The 15,882-nt window shown below is 41.9% G+C and overlaps 1 protein-coding gene across 1 annotated transcript in view; it reads left to right on the forward strand.

The window, feature by feature from the left end:
• LOC139410061 (protein FAM163B-like) overlaps positions 1-15,561 on the forward strand; it is a 45,029-nt gene extending 29,468 nt beyond the window's left edge. The window contains exons 2-3 of the mRNA XM_071155497.1: positions 13,268-13,383; positions 14,836-15,561. Coding sequence (XP_071011598.1) covers positions 13,291-13,383; positions 14,836-15,237 — 495 coding nt within the window. The 5' untranslated portion in view covers positions 13,268-13,290 and the 3' untranslated portion in view covers positions 15,238-15,561. The remainder of the gene's footprint in view (positions 1-13,267; positions 13,384-14,835) is intronic.
• Positions 15,562-15,882: the final 321 nt, after the last annotated feature.

Here is a 15,882-nt window from a genome sequence, read left to right on the forward strand (position 1 = left end):
TGGTTCTCCCTGCGTGTGCACGTGAGTTTGTGTGATTATAACACATACTGTACATGTGCTAAATTACCCAAATCCCCACGGACCAGGAAAAGCTGATCAAGACCCCCTACTCACAGAAGACTGAGGGAAAAGGTATTTGCATTGGTAGCTTCCTCAATCTTCTGTGAGTGGGAGTCTGATCAGATTTTCCTGGTCTGTGTGGGGTTTGGGTAATTTAGTACCCGCAACATAATTAGCCACAGGTCAGAGTATAGAGGCACAGGGTGAGACCCAGATGCAGACACGGGAGGCATATGGTTCGAGTCACTGATATTTATTAGTATCCAAGGGGCAGGCAAGTGAATGGTCAAGGACAGGCCAAAGATCATAACAAGGTCAGAGTCCAGGAGGTACAGAGTGGCAGGCAGGCTCGAGGTCAGGGCAGGCAGTATAGTCAGGCAGGCGGGTTCAGAGTGAAGGCAGGCAAGGGTCAAAACTGGGAGGTCTAGAAGAAATCTGTGAAAAGGAAAAAGCAGGCGCACGGAGTAACACGCTGGTTGACTTGACAAGACGAACTGGCACATACAGACAGAAAGCACAGGCATAAATACCCAGGGGATAATGGGGAAGATGGGTGACACCTGGAGGGGGTGGTGACAAGCACAGGGACAGGTGAAACAGATCAGGGTGTGACACAGAGGTTAAACCTATCAGTCCTGAGACCCCAGGACTTGAATTTATCTGCATGTCCAGCCCTTATATTTAGCCTCACAATGAAGTGTTTTACCATCTTCTTTTCAGGACAACCAGGACAATTTCACATAAATAGTTGCATTCAGGACTTTTGACAAATTTCACTAACATCAATTAGGTCTGCCAAAACAAAAACCTGATAAAAGGGAATTTAAATGAATGCTGTAAGTACAGAAATTGTTTGCTCACTGGTAAATGTGATAACTGTTTGGAGTTTGGAGTTGAGTGATAATGCCCGAGAAGCTGGTGTTTGAAGAATATATTGGCACGGGTGTTGTTAGGCCCGAGACAAAGACAATGGCCAGCAAACCGTACCAATATATCCTCCAAATACTGGCTTTGAGGGCATTATCACTTGTATACAACAGGTTACCAACATAAAATAATGATCAACATATTTTAATTCAAAAAATTATTTTGGTGAATTTATTCACACTATTCCATCCTTCCACAAGACATAGTCCCGACACAAATCTAGGGTTGCTGGTTGTTTGTTCTATGGTTCTGTTGCTAGAGAAGCGACCCAGTCATCTTTTTGTTCTGTGTCTATTGACGCGACCCAGTCGTCCGTTCTAAATGTTCCATTGCCATACTGGCTGGCAACGTAGTTATCCCTTGCTAGCTAGCTAGCTAGCCAACTACTGTAACTTAGTCACTTCAAAAAGTGCAGGCAGAATAACAGCAAAGAAGTCGCATTTGCGTTTGTTTTAGCTGTTTTCTAGTGACATTTATTTGGGTACATCGATAACAATGAGCTAATGAGGCGTGATTTCACCTGGCATAGAAAATGTACTCATTCGTCAGGATGCTGTTGTCCAGAGGAGCTAGCCAACAATGGAGCTAACGCAATCACTTGTGTTTTTTTATATATATGTTTGAAATAGTACCCGTAAAACACCAGTCTCAACGTCAACAGCGAAGAGGCGACTCCGGGATTCTGGCCGTCTAGGCAGAGTTCCTCTGTCCAGTGTCTGTGTTTTTTTGCCCATCTTAATCTTTTCTTTTTATTGGCCAGTCTGAGATATGGCTTTTTCTTTGCAACTCTGCCTAGAAGGGCAGCATCCCGGAGTCGCCTCCTCACTGTTGACATTGAGATTGGTGTTAGGCTAGTACTATTTAATGAATCTTCCAGTTGAGGACTTGTGAGACGTCTGTTTCTCAAACTAGACACTCTAATGTACTTGTCCTCTAGCTCAGTTGTGCACCAGGGCCTCCCACTCCTCTTTATATTCTGGTTAGAGCCAGTTTGCGCTGTTCTGTGAAGGGAGTAGTACGAAGCATTGTATGAGATCTTCAGTTTCTTGACAATTTCTTGCATGGAGTAGGCTGACCAGTTTCACAAGAAAGTCTATGTTTCTGGCCATTTTGAGCCTGTAATCAAATCCACAAATGCTGATGCTCCAGATATTAAACTAGTCTAAAGAATGCCAGCTGTATTGCTTCTTTAATCAGAACAGTTTTCAGCTGTGCTAACTTAATTGACAAAGGGGTTTTCTAATGATCAATTAGCCTTTTAAAATGATAAACTTTGATTTTCTAACTCATCGTGCCATTGGAACTCAGGAGGGATGGTTGCTGGTAATGGGCCTTTGTATGCCTATGTAGATATTCCATAAAAAAATCTGCCGTTTCCAGCTACAATAGTCATTTACAACATTAACAAAGTCTACACTGTATTTCTGATAAATTTTGTTATTTTAATGGACAAAAATGTGCTTTTCTTTCAATAACAAGAACATTTCAAGTGCCCCCAAACTTTTGAACGGTAGTGTATATCCATATATATACATGCACATACCCACATACAGTTGAAGTTGGAAGATTGCATACACTTAGGTTGGAGTCATTAAAACTCGTTTTTCAACCACTCCACAAATTTCTTGTTAACTATAGTTTTGGCAAGTCAGTTAGGACTTCTACTTTGTGCATGACACAAGTAATTCTTCCAACAATTGTTTCCAGACAGATTATTTCACTTATAATTCACTGTATCACAATTCCAGTGGGTCAGAAGTTTACATACACTAAGTTGACTGCGCCTTTAAACAGATTGGAAAATTCCAGAAAATGATGTCATGGCTTTAGAAGCTTCTGGTAGGTTAATTGACATCATTTGAGTCAATGGGAGGTGTATCTGTGGATGTATTTCAAGGCCTGCCTTCAAACTCAGTGCCTCTTCGTTTGACATCATGGGAAAATCAAAAGAAATCAGCCAAGACCTCAGAATTTTTTTTGTAGACCTCCACAAGTCTGGTTCATCCTTGGAAGCAATTTCCAAATGCCTGAAGGTACCACGTTCATCTGTACAAACAATAGTACGCAACTATAAACACCATGGGACCACGCAGCCGTCATACTGCTCAGGATGATCTCCTAGTGATGAACGTACTTTGGTGCGAAAAGAGTAAATCAATCCCAGAACAAAAGCAAAGGACCTTGTGAAGGTGCTGGAGGAAACCGGTACAAAAGTATCTACAGTTGAAGTCAGAAGTTTACATACACCGTAGCCAAATACATTTAAACTCAGTTTTTCACAATTCCTGACATTTAATCCCAGCAAAAATTCCCTGTCTTAGGTCAGTTAGGATCACCACTTTATTTTTAGAATGTGAAATGTCAGAATAATTATAGAGAGAATGATTTATTTGCTATCTTGTTATTAGTCCCACCCTTCAGCTCCATTCAACCCCTCCCATCTATCTCTTAACACCATCCATTTTGGACTTCCATTTGCCATATATTTTTCAACTGTGCTGTGATGCTTCACAAAACTACTGAACCTTTCTATTCTCATAGATTCTACAGATTGTAAATTAATTAAACAATTATTATATTATCGTTAGATTGACTATGACTTTTTAAGTCACCCAGTATTGCTATCTGCAGTGTTAGTTTTAGGTAAATGTTGCAATTCTTCAGCCATTCCTGGACCTGTGACCAAAAAACGAGCTGCATATGAACAGTACTAAAATAAATGATCTAATAACTCTGCCTCCTCGCAGAAAAATCGGCAGAGCTGGGAAGATTGAATCCCCCATATATTAACATTCTATTGGTTGCAATACATTTTTATAATAATTTACATTTAAATCCAGGTTGCATCACATCCGGCCATGATTGGGAATCCCATAGGGCGGTGCACAATTGGCCCAGCGTCGTCCGGGTTTGGCGTCAATGAAAATAATAATTTGTTCTTAACTGACTTGCCTAGTTTGAAAAAAAGGTTAAATAAAAAATGCATTAAAAAAATGAAAATGCTTGTGTTTTGAATCTGGCGATATTTCATAAACCATTCAGCCACCATGTGCCATGGATTTGGTACATCGAAAATCTCTTCCGAACTATTTTGCAATTTATATGGCACAGCTGTCAATTTTTTGGTCCTTAAATGAAACTAGTATGTATTTTTATTTCTCACAATTTTCTTGAACCATTGTTGGTCTTTAATTCAGGGCCGACAGACAAGTTCCTTACTTTTCCCCCTTCCACTTGCCTCTTCCATTTTTCTGGTAATGCTGCAATTAGTTAGTTGTGATTTTGGGTAGAGCAGACTTTTCCATAAGTCTGTGTTACCTGCATGTGTGACATAAATCTACCAGTCCTATTTATGATATCATTTACAAAGATTAGACCTTTTTTATTTTATTGAAAAATACTTCATTTTTTAAATCAATTTGTATACTTGAGTTTAACCACAATATTTTTTGTATTATTTGTTCTGTCTTTTCAGGTGGATTAAACTGAAATTGCAACCTATGGCTTGTTTAAAAAATAACTATATTTTGGAGATTATTTAGTTTTCAAATAACCGAAAGTGAGCGGTTGTAATCTGAATAAAGAGAAAAAGGCCATTCTTGAACATGGGGTGAGATGTTCTTACTAATTTACTAGAGAACTATTTTGGATTTAAGTATAATTTTTGTATGACTGATGCCTTTAGTGAGAGGTCTATTGCTTTAATATTTAATAAGTTCTGCCCTCTGAATTCATATTCATTATATAAATAGGACCTTTTAATTTTGTCTGGCTTGCCATTCCAAATAAAATTGAATATCTTTTGCTCATATAATTTAAAAAGCAGGTCGCTAGGTGTAGGCAAAGCAAATAGGTCAACCGTGATGTGACTGAAAAGTTAATCAGGGGGATTTTTCCACAAGTAGACAGGTATTTTCCTCTCCATGGTAGCAAGATCTTATCTATTTTTGATAACTTTTATTAAAATGTATTGGAGCGAGATAATTTCTTTCTTTCGGGATATGTATACCAAATATGTCCACATCCCCATCAGACCATTACACGGTAATGTAAAAGTAGCATTTTTTTGTGATCCAATACGTAATATAGTACACTTTGGTTTTAATCCAGAGAGGTTAGACAAATTATCTAGATCCTCTATGAGGCTGTGGAGGGATTATAATTGTTTTTAAGACACGGATTTATAATCCATTAATATTATTGTTGGATCTCATTTTAACAGCTAACATTTCGATGGCAATAATAAATAGATATGTCTATAGTGGACAACCTTGTTTCGCTCCTCTTAACAGTTGAAAACTTTCTGAGATGTAGCCATTATTTACTATTTTACACCTAGCTTTACTATACATAACTTTAACCCATTTTATAAGAGATTTTCAAAAATTGAAACTTTCCAGGCATTTATATATGAACTCCAGCTGTACTTGATCAAAAGCCTTTTCAAAGTCAGCTATGAAAACCAGGCCTGGATTCCCTAATATTTCATAGTATTCTATTGTTTCCAGTACTTGTCCTATATTATCTCCAATGTATCGTCCATGTAAAAAAAACTGTCTGATTAGGATGAATAATATCTGACAAAACCTTTTCAATTGTATGCGCTAAGCATTTAGCTAGAATTTTTGCATCACAACACTGAAGTGTAAGAGGCCTCCAATTTTTTTAAATGGACTGGATCTTTATATATACCACTTTCAATAATAATGAAATCAGACCTTCTTGTTGCGTGTCCGATAATCTTCTGTTAATATAGGAGTGGTTAAAACATGCTAATAATGGTCCTCTGAGTATATAAAAAAAAATAGGTATACTTCCACTGATATGCCATCCAGCCCTGGAGTTTTTCCAGACTTTAATTGCATCATGAAGTTCCTCCTCTATAATTTGGCCTTCACATGAGTCTTTCTGTACAGATGTTCATTTTACATTGTTTATAGGAAAATAATCCATACAATTAGCTTCGGTTAGTGGAGATGGAGGAGACTGAAGGGAAAACATTCTTAATAAATCTTCTTCAGGATCAGTGTCCCATCCAGAGGACGGTTGAGCTAAAGTTGGCTAATGTGATTAGCACGAAGTTGTAAGTAACAAGAACATTTCCCAGGACATAGACATATCTAATACTGTCAGAAAGCTTAAATTCTTGTTCATCTAACTGCACTGTCCAATTTTCAGTAGCTAGTATAGTGAAATAATACCATGCTATTGTTTGAGGAGAGTGCACAATTTTGAACATGAAAAGTTTTTAATAAACAAATTAGGCACATTTGGGCAGTCTTGATACAAACGTTTGAACAGAAATGCAATGGTTCATTGGATCAGTCTAAAACTTTGCGCATACACTGCTAAATTGCACCTGGGCTGGAATAATACAGTGCCTTGCGAAAGTATTTGGCCCCCTTGAACTTTGCGACCTTTTGCCACATTTCAGGCTTCAAACATAAAGATATAAAACTGTATTTTTTTGTGAAGAATCAACAACAAGTGGGACACAATCATGAAGTGGAACGACATTTATTGGATATTTCAAACTTTTTTAACAAATCAAAAACTGAAAAATTGGGCGTGCAAAATTATTCAGCCCCCTTAAGTTAATACTTTGTAGCGCCACCTTTTGCTGCGATTACAGCTGTAAGTCGCTTGGGGTATGTCTCTATCAGTTTTGCACATCGAGAGACTGAATTTTTTTCCCATTCCTCCTTGCAAAACAGCTCGAGCTCAGTGAGGTTGGATGGAGAGCATTTGTGAACAGCAGTTTTCAGTTCTTTCCACAGATTCTCGATTGGATTCAGGTCTGGACTTTGACTTGGCCATTCTAACACCTGGATATGTTTATTTTTGAACCATTCCATTGTAGATTTTGCTTTATGTTTTGGATCATTGTCTTGCTGGAAGACAAATCTCCGTCCCAGTCTCAGGTCTTTTGCAGACTCCATCAGGTTTTCTGGTTTTCTTCCAGAATGGTCCTGTATTTGGCTCCATTCATCTTCCCATCAATTTGAACCATCTTCCCTGTCCCTGCTGAAGAAAAGCAGGCCCAAACCATGATGCTGCCACCACCATGTTTGACAGTGGGGATGGTGTGTTCAGCTGTGTTGCTTTTACGCCAAACATAACGTTTTGTATTGTTGCCAAAAAGTTCAATTTTGGTTTCATCTGACCAGAGCACCTTCTTCCACATGTTTGGTGTGTCTCCCAGGTGGCTTGTGGCAAACTTTAAACGACACTTTTTATGGATATCTTTAAGAAATGGCTTTCTTCTTGCCACTCTTCCATAAAGGCCAGATTTGTGCAATATACGACTGATTGTTGTCCTATGGACAGAGTCTCCCACCTCAGCTGTAGATCTCTGCAGTTCATCCAGAGTGATCATGGGCCTCTTGGCTGCATCTCTGATCAGTCTTCTCCTTGTATGAGCTGAAAGGTTAGAGGGACGGCCAGGTCTTGGTAGATTTGCAGTGGTCTGATACTCCTTCCATTTCAATATTATCGCTTGCACAGTGCTCATTGGGATGTTTAAAGCTTGGGAAATCTTTTTGTATCCAAATCCGGCTTTAAACTTCTTCACAACAGTATCTCGGACCTGCCTGGTGTGTTCCTTGTTCTTCATGATGCTCTCTGCGCTTTTAACGGACCTCTGAGACTATCACAGTGCAGGTGCATTTATACGGAGACTTGATTACACACAGGTGGATTGTATTTATCATCATTAGTCATTTAGGTCAACATTGGATCATTCAGAGATCCTCACTGAACTTCTGGAGAAAGTTTGCTGCACTGAAAGTAAAGGGGCTGAATAATTTTGCACGCCCAATTTTTCAGTTTTTGATTTGTTAAAAAAGTTTTAAATATCCAATAAATGTCGTTCCTCTTCATGATTGTGTCCCACTTGTTGTTGATTCTTCACAAAAAAATACAGTTTTATATCTTTATGTTTGAAGCCTGAAATGTGGCAAAAGGTCGCAAAGTTCAAGGGGGCCGAATACTTTCGCAAGGCACTGTACATTATGGCCTATCTCTTGCATTTCAATGATGATGGTACAAAAAAAATACAAAATAATGGTTGTTTTTTCTTTGTATTATCTTTACCAGATCTATTGTGTTATATTATCCTACTTTCCTTTTACATTTCCACAAACATCAAAGTGTTTCCTTTCAAATGGTACCAAGAATGTGCATATCCTTGCCTCAGGGCCTGAGCTACAGGCAGTTAGATTTGGGTATGTCATTTTAGGGACAGATCCTTAAGAGGATCCTTAAAGTACTTTACTTCCTCTTTCAAATGATCATTCATGGAATCATGAGTGACTCAATGATTTGTCACAAGTTACAGCGAAAAGTTATTGGTAGCATTTCTATGTTGAAGATTGAAAAATAATTTGTCTGCATTTTTCCCCATATTCCATCCAGTTAGCTTTATTTTTATAATACATCACACTGGATCTTTCTTGAATAAGTTCCTCCATTTCTTTTTGTTTTTCCTCCAACTTACTCTGAGCCTCTATGGTACAGTTTTTATTGCTATCTATCTGTACTGTTAGTCCTTCAATTTTCTTTGTTAATATGGACTCTTGACCTAAATTGCTTTTGTTTTATAAGTGAGTACTGAATTGCATGGCCTCTAAAGGCACATTTAAAAGTGTCCCATACAAAAATGGGATCTGCTGTACTTGTGTTATGCAGGAAAAAGTTAGTTATAAATTCTTCTGTCCTAGTTAAAAACAAGTTATCATCCAGTAGGCTTCGATTAAATTTCCAATACCCTCACCCACGTGGAAATTCTGTAAGAGTAATATACAGTATATGCCAATTATGTGATGGTCCGACTGCATTCTGTCCCCTATCATCACTTTGTTTCAACTTTTGGTACCATAGAGAATGACATAAGAAAGTAATCAAGACGAGTAGCTTGATCGAGCCTCCGCCATGTGTATCTCACAAGATCTGGGTATTTAAGCCTGCATATTTCCACAAATTCCAATATATCCATGACGTTCATGATTTCCTTAAGTGTCTGAGGGTGATAGTTTGTAGTGTGATTTCCTTTACGGTCCATAGAGGTATTTAAAACCGTATTAAAATCTCACGATCACTTGTGTTAGTGTCTATAATACTGTAATAAACTATGTCCTCGGATTTTCTATGATTGTCCACGTAGAAGAACCCCCTCAAATTCGAACGACTCTTGTGTAGCTTGTGAGCATCATAGAGCAAAACATGTGGTCAAGACATTCAGACTCGACAGACGTTTTTGGTAAAAAAAAGACCAGGCCCCGGGCCCCTTGTCGCTCTAGCTCAGCCCCCGTTAATCACACAGACTAACGGATACAGAAGAAATAGATTAATCCAATGGTACAACCCAGAAGTCTGTAGCCCAAACACAAAATGTTTAAAAAGGGGTTAGAAGTTGAAAACCTGCCGACGTTACGGTGGGATTCATTGGGTTAAAGAGCATTGACCCAAAACTAGCTGGTCAGCACAACCAAGTCAGTGCCATTTTAAATTGAATGATATAGCTAGAATAGAGTGATTTTATGTCTATGGTCAATACTCCCAGAAACACACACAGACATATTACCCAAAGATATTTGTCATATTTTGTAGTACAATACTCTTTTTATTATATATATATATATATTTTAACACTACCCTCTGTCCTTTCTGTATGAGACTTTTATTCTGTTTGTCTGTTTTAAATTGTATTTTCTGTTTCTTCTCTTTCCAATCCTTAGCACAGATCTATTGATTTCATTTGAGGGCTTGACCTGTAAATTAGATTTGTCAAATTAGAGTCCATCCGGTAGGTATGTGCTGTTTGTAGACAGCTTGCTAGATTGACTTGATCAGATCCGCCGGGCCAAACAAAGTAAAGGGCCTTTGGCAAAGACAGGTTCTTGCTCTCTCTCATTGGACCCAAACACACTGTAGCTGGACAGGAGAAGAGGTTAGGTTGGTTGGACGGTCAGTGAGTGCAGTCTCAGATTGGTGTGTCAGTCAGTGCTAAGGTTCGTTGGTTAAGTTGTTACTTTAGCTGTTAATTCAGTTGTTATGATGTGATATCTGGACTACCACCGTTGCCATTATAAACTCAGCAAAAAAAAGAAACGTCCCTTTTTCAGGACCCTGTCTTTCAAAGATAATTTGTAAAAAATCTAAATATCTTCACAGATCTTAATTGTAAAGGGTTTAAACACTGCTTCCCGTTGTCAGGTGTGTACGTACTGGTAGCGAAGTCAGGTGCAGGAGAGCAGAGATTTGTGAACAGGCGCACACTTTGAGGCAAAACGCGCAAAACAGTCACAAGAATAATGTTTAACAATAAACATCTTCGTGAAATACCACGGGGAAAAACACACCAGTCTGGCGCGTCAACAATAAACACGTAACACAAACAATCTTAAACAATGATGACAATCTTACACATGATGAGGAACAGAGGAATAAATACATGTAGATTGATTGGGGAATGAAAACCAGGTGTGCAGGGAACAAGACAAAACAAATGGATACATGAAAAATGGAGCGGAGATGGCTAGAAAGCCGGTGACGTCGACCGCCAAAAGCCTCCCGAACAAGGAGAGGAGCCGACTTCGGCGGAAGTTGTGACACCCGTGCTTGTTCAATGAACCATAAATAATTAATGAACATGCACCTGTGGAACGGTCGTTAAGACACTAACAGCTTACAGGCGATAGGCAATTAAGGTTACAGGTATGAAAACTTAGGACACTAAAGAGGACTTTCTACAGACTCTGAAAAACACCAAAATAAAAATGCCCAGGGTCCCTGCTCATCTGCGTGAACGTGCCTTAGGCATGCTGCAAGGAGGCATGAGGACTGCAGATGTGGCGAGGGCAATAAATTGCCATGTCTGTACTGTGAGACGCCTAAGACAGTGCTACAAGGAGACAGGATGGACAGCTGATCGTCCTCGCAGTGGCAGACCACGTGTAACAACACCTCCACAGGATCGGTACATCCGAACATCACACCTGCGGGACAGGTAAAGGATGGCAACAACAACTGCCCGGGTTACACCAGGAACGCACAAGCCCTCCATCAGTGCTCAGACTGTCCTTAATAGGCTGAGAAAGGCTGGACTGAGGGCTTGTAGGCCTGTTGTAAGGCAGGTCCTCACCAGACATCACCGGCAACAATGTCGCCTACGGGCACAAACCCACCGTCGTTGGACCAATGGCAAAAAGTGCTCTTCACATACGAGTCGCGGTTTTGTCTCACCAGAGGTGATGGTAAGATTCGTGTTTATCGTTGAAGGAATGAGCGTTACACCGAGGCCTGTACTCTGGAGCGGGATCAATTTAGAGGTGGAGTGTCCGTCATGGTCTGGGGCAGTGTGTCACAGCATCATCGGACTGAGTTTGTTGTCATTGCAGGCAATCTCAACCCTGTGCGTTACAGATAAGACATCCTCCTCCCTCATCTGGTACCCTTCCTGCAAGCTCATCCTGGCATGACCCTCCAGCACGACAATGCCATCAGCCGTACTGCTCGTTCTGTGCGTGATTTCCTGCAAGACAGGAATATCAGTGTTCTGCCATGGCCAGCGAAGAGCCCATAGATCTCAATCCCATTAAGCACTTCTGGGACCTGTTGGATTGGAGGGTGAGGGCTAGGGCCATTCCCCCCAGCAATGTCCGGGAACTTGCAGGTGCCTTGGTGGAAGAGTGGGGTAACATCTCACAGCAAGTACTGGAAAATCTGGTGAATTCCATGAGGAGGAGATGCACTGCAGTACTTAATGCATCTGTTACTGTTACTTTTGATTTTACCCCCCCCCCTCTCTCTCTCTCGCTCTCCATCCACCCATCTCTCCTCAAACCTCTCTCTCTCTCGCTCTCCATCCATCTCTCCTCAAACCTCTCTCTCGCTCTCCATCCATCTCTCCTCAAACCTCTCTCTCTCACTCTCTCCATCCATCTCTCCTCAAACCTCTCTCTCTCTCGCTCTCCATCCATCTCTCCTCAAACCTCTCTCTCTCTCGCTCTCCATCCATCTCTCCTCAAACCTCTCTCGCTCTTCACCCATCTCTCCTCAAACCTCTCTCGCTCTTCACCCACCTCTCCTCAAACCTCTCTCTCTCTCGCTCTCCATCCATCTCTCCTCAAACCTCTCTCTCGCTCTCCATCCATCTCTCCTCAAACCTCTCTCTCGCTCTCCATCCATCTCTCCTCAAACTTCTCTCTCTCGCTCTCCATCCATCTCTCCTCAAACCTCTCTCTCTCGCTCTCCATCCATCTCTCCTCAAACCTCTCTCTCTCGCTCTCCATCCATTTCTCCTCAAACCTCTCTCTTGCTCTCCATCCATCCATCTCTCCTCAAACCTCTCTCTCGCTCTCCATCCATCCATCTCTCCTCAAACCTCTCTCTCGCTCTCCATCCATCCATCTCTCCTCAAACCTCTCTCGCTCTCCATCCATCCATCTCTCCTCAAACCTCTCTCTCGCTCTCCATCCATCCATCTCTCCTCAAATCTCTCTCGCTCTCCATCCATCCATCTCTATGGCAGCCCCCCGCACCTCTCTGATTGAGGGGTTGGGCTAAATGCAGAAGACGCATTTCAGTTGAATGCATTCAGTTGTACAACTGACTAGGTATCCCCCTTTCCCTTTCCCATCTCTTTTATGAACCGGTCCCTCTACTCTCATCTCTCTCCTCAAAACCTTTCCACCCATCCTCTCCCTCTCCTTTTATTTTATCTTTTCCATCTTTCCATCCTACCAACCAACCTCACCGCACAGCTTATATTGACCTTCTTTCCTTCTATCACGCTGTCTTCCCATCTCTCCTCCCTTTCCTCTCTATCTCTCCTCTCAATCGCTCTACGCTCTGTCTTTCCACTTATACCTCTTTGCCCTCCGTCTCACTCTATTCATCTCCCTTCCATCTCCCCATCTCTCCCTCCCTTTCATCCCACCTCTTTCATCCTTCTCTCTATCTGTCCTTCCACGACTCATTCTCCTGTTTCTTTATCTCCTCTATCTGTGTTTCAAGCAGTGAGACAAAGTCTAGATTATGTATAGGAAGGATAATTCAATGAGCGTTACTGGGGATGACACAGAGTTAATCCACTTAATGAACACAATGCACTCGCTCTCTCTCTCTCTCTTGCTCTACCTCGCTATCTATCTCTTCACCCTTTCTTTCCCTCTCTCTTGTTCCATTCTCTCTCTCTCTCCCTCTCTCTTGTTCCATTCTCTCTCGCTCTTGCTCTCTCTCAATTCCCCCCCCCTCCTCTTTCATTCTTTCTTTTCTGTAGGCTGTTGATGGAGAGGATTTCGAATGACAGCCGGGACAGTGGTCATCACAGGCGGTATTTTAGCTACAGTTATCTTACTGTGCATCATCGCAGTACTGTGTTACTGTAGGCTGCAGGTAAGCCCCTCTTACAACGCTCTGGTCCTCTCTTCATTGTGGTCAGGCCATGTACTGTCACTGAACTGTTACTGTCACAATAAGCATCAAGTCCCTCTATACCTCTGATGGAGACCTCTGACTGGGTGCTTAGTAATCTGCTGAAAGCCAAAAACAAAAAGGCTAAAAGAAATTACACCACGTAATTCGATCTAGATCGAAAAGCCTTTATTTAGTTTCCTTGCACACTGGCGCACTTCAGCAAACGTGTCTTCATCAAGGTGTGCCCCTCTGGACTGTCCCCCTCTTCACTGAGGTCAGGCTATGTGGTACAGGAAGCCGTTAGACATCACAACATCACACCCCCCTTTGTATATTCAAGCTGCACATACTGACTTGGGTATGTTCCCCCTCGCACAGCTTGCCGGGTACGTGTTTCTCAGAGCATTCAGAAGTCTCTCACTAGACTATATGTTTTGACGCAGAAGGGTTCTTTGGTTCTGGAACACCTGATGGTTTTGTGATCATCAAACCTTCAGCGTGTAGATAGAATTGGGTAGGGGAGGGTGGGGTGTCTTGAGACAAGTTGTACAATGTAGTGTACAGAGGCTGTGTGTAGAACTGAGGAGGGGAGAGTGGGGTAAATCTGGCCACTTTTGACATTATAAGGTATAAAGACTTGTGTTCTGGGTAGGGGAGAGTGTTCTGGGTAGGGGAGAGTGGGGTATGTTTGGAGTCTTGTTTAAACTGTAGTGTAAAACCTGGTAGGGGAGAGTGGGGGGTGTTGAGACATTTTTTCCATTACAATGTATTACCATAAGACAGTAAGTGGGTCAGAAAGAGAGGACATTTAATTAACGAACCACCCATTCTTATTCCATTCAGCTAATAGACAGACATCCAGCTCCTTTTCTCAGAGTCATGTTAGTGTAATTGTATAAATAGTCGGTTAATCTCCATCTCATGCATGCTTACGCTCTATTCCTGACTCCCTCTCAGTGTAATGTTGTGTAATAGCTCAATGTAATGTTTGGTAACAGCTTACCAAACTTCAATGTGTGCCACATGAGACAGTATCATAAAGGCAGCAGAGATTTTAAAAAAGGCCTGCCATCTCATTCAAGTAATGTAGCTGTACACTTTAATGGATTGCTCTTTGTGTCATCTCCTGAATGTTTTGCTGTCACCTGCACTTTGAATACCAATTATTGTTTATCTTCATGTTGGTAGTGGACTTTACAAAAGAGAATTTTAAGTCTTAAACTATTGGTTGGTCACAGATCAAATAGACCTAAAACTTTTTTTTTTATTCTTAGTGACAGACATGCTGTGATCATTCATGTCCTTATCTCTTCAGTCTCCCCTATTTCCCTCTCTCTGACCTTATTATTGCTGTACGAAGGAGAAGATTTCTTAATCTCAAGGATATGCAGTGAATATTGAAGTTCTCCTCGTTTCTTGTCCCCCCGACAGTATTATTGCTGTAAGAAGGAGGAGTCTGAGTCGGAGGAGGAGGAGCCCGACTTCGCGGTGACGTCCCGCCTCCCGCCTGTACACGCCAACCACAACATCGTGGCGGCGTCGGCCGCCGCCTCCAACCCCAACGGCCCCGCCCTCTTCACCCCGCCGTTGGCGCGTAAACTGACGCGCTCGCAGACATTCTGCCCGTCGTGCACGCACCATGAGCTGCCCTTCTACCTGCAGCACCCAGACGGACTGCGGAACGGCGGCGACCGCGTCAGCTACCGCAGTGTCCAGCAACACGACCTGGACCTGCCCTTAGAGATCCCCAGCTACCACAAACTCAACCTGACCCGGTCGGTCACTATGAGGGACATGTTCAACCGCAGCTGCAGCATCAGCACTGACGTTTAGTGGCATCAGCGCCGCCTGGTGGCATTGAGGACTCATGGAAATGGATGGATAATGCAACTGGGACAGATAGTGGGACTGTGATTCTCCCATGAACCTCTGTCTTACGCTCAGTTATAACCACACATTAACTGGCGAAAAGATACATCTGCGAGTTTGTCCTCTCCTCATTCTGCTTGGTCTGTGGGTACAGTAGGATGTTGACCCTGAAATACCATAGAGTTTCTACACTGTCTGGACTCATACTGTTGGATTACCTTAAACCTAAACCACCTTCCGGTTTAAGTCCACCAAATCAACCCAAGCTTTAAATAACAAAAAACAGACTTTGCGTAGTTGCTGCTAAAGAAACCAAGAAACCATGGTGATAAGGAGGAGGGTTATGGAGGCTTTTCGCACTACTGTGTCTCTCCGCCAATCCCCAGCCTGATCACCAGAAGGGGGACGGAGCAGATCATATCCCAAGTTATGGATTATTCATCCATCGCATCATGGTTTGGAAATGGAGGAAGAGAGGGGGAAGAAAAACATGTCAAAGACCATAAAAACGTAGGAGATAAAAGGCTTGGGTTGGAGAGTAGGGGGTGGAGTCCTCTGCTCTGTTTTCTACATGCAGTTTTTTGGGGGGAGGATAGAGAGCCGGGTTGC

Source organism: Oncorhynchus clarkii, chromosome 5 (assembly GCF_045791955.1).
Source record: "Oncorhynchus clarkii lewisi isolate Uvic-CL-2024 chromosome 5, UVic_Ocla_1.0, whole genome shotgun sequence".
In the NCBI taxonomy this organism is placed as follows: Eukaryota; Metazoa; Chordata; class Actinopteri; order Salmoniformes; family Salmonidae; genus Oncorhynchus; species Oncorhynchus clarkii.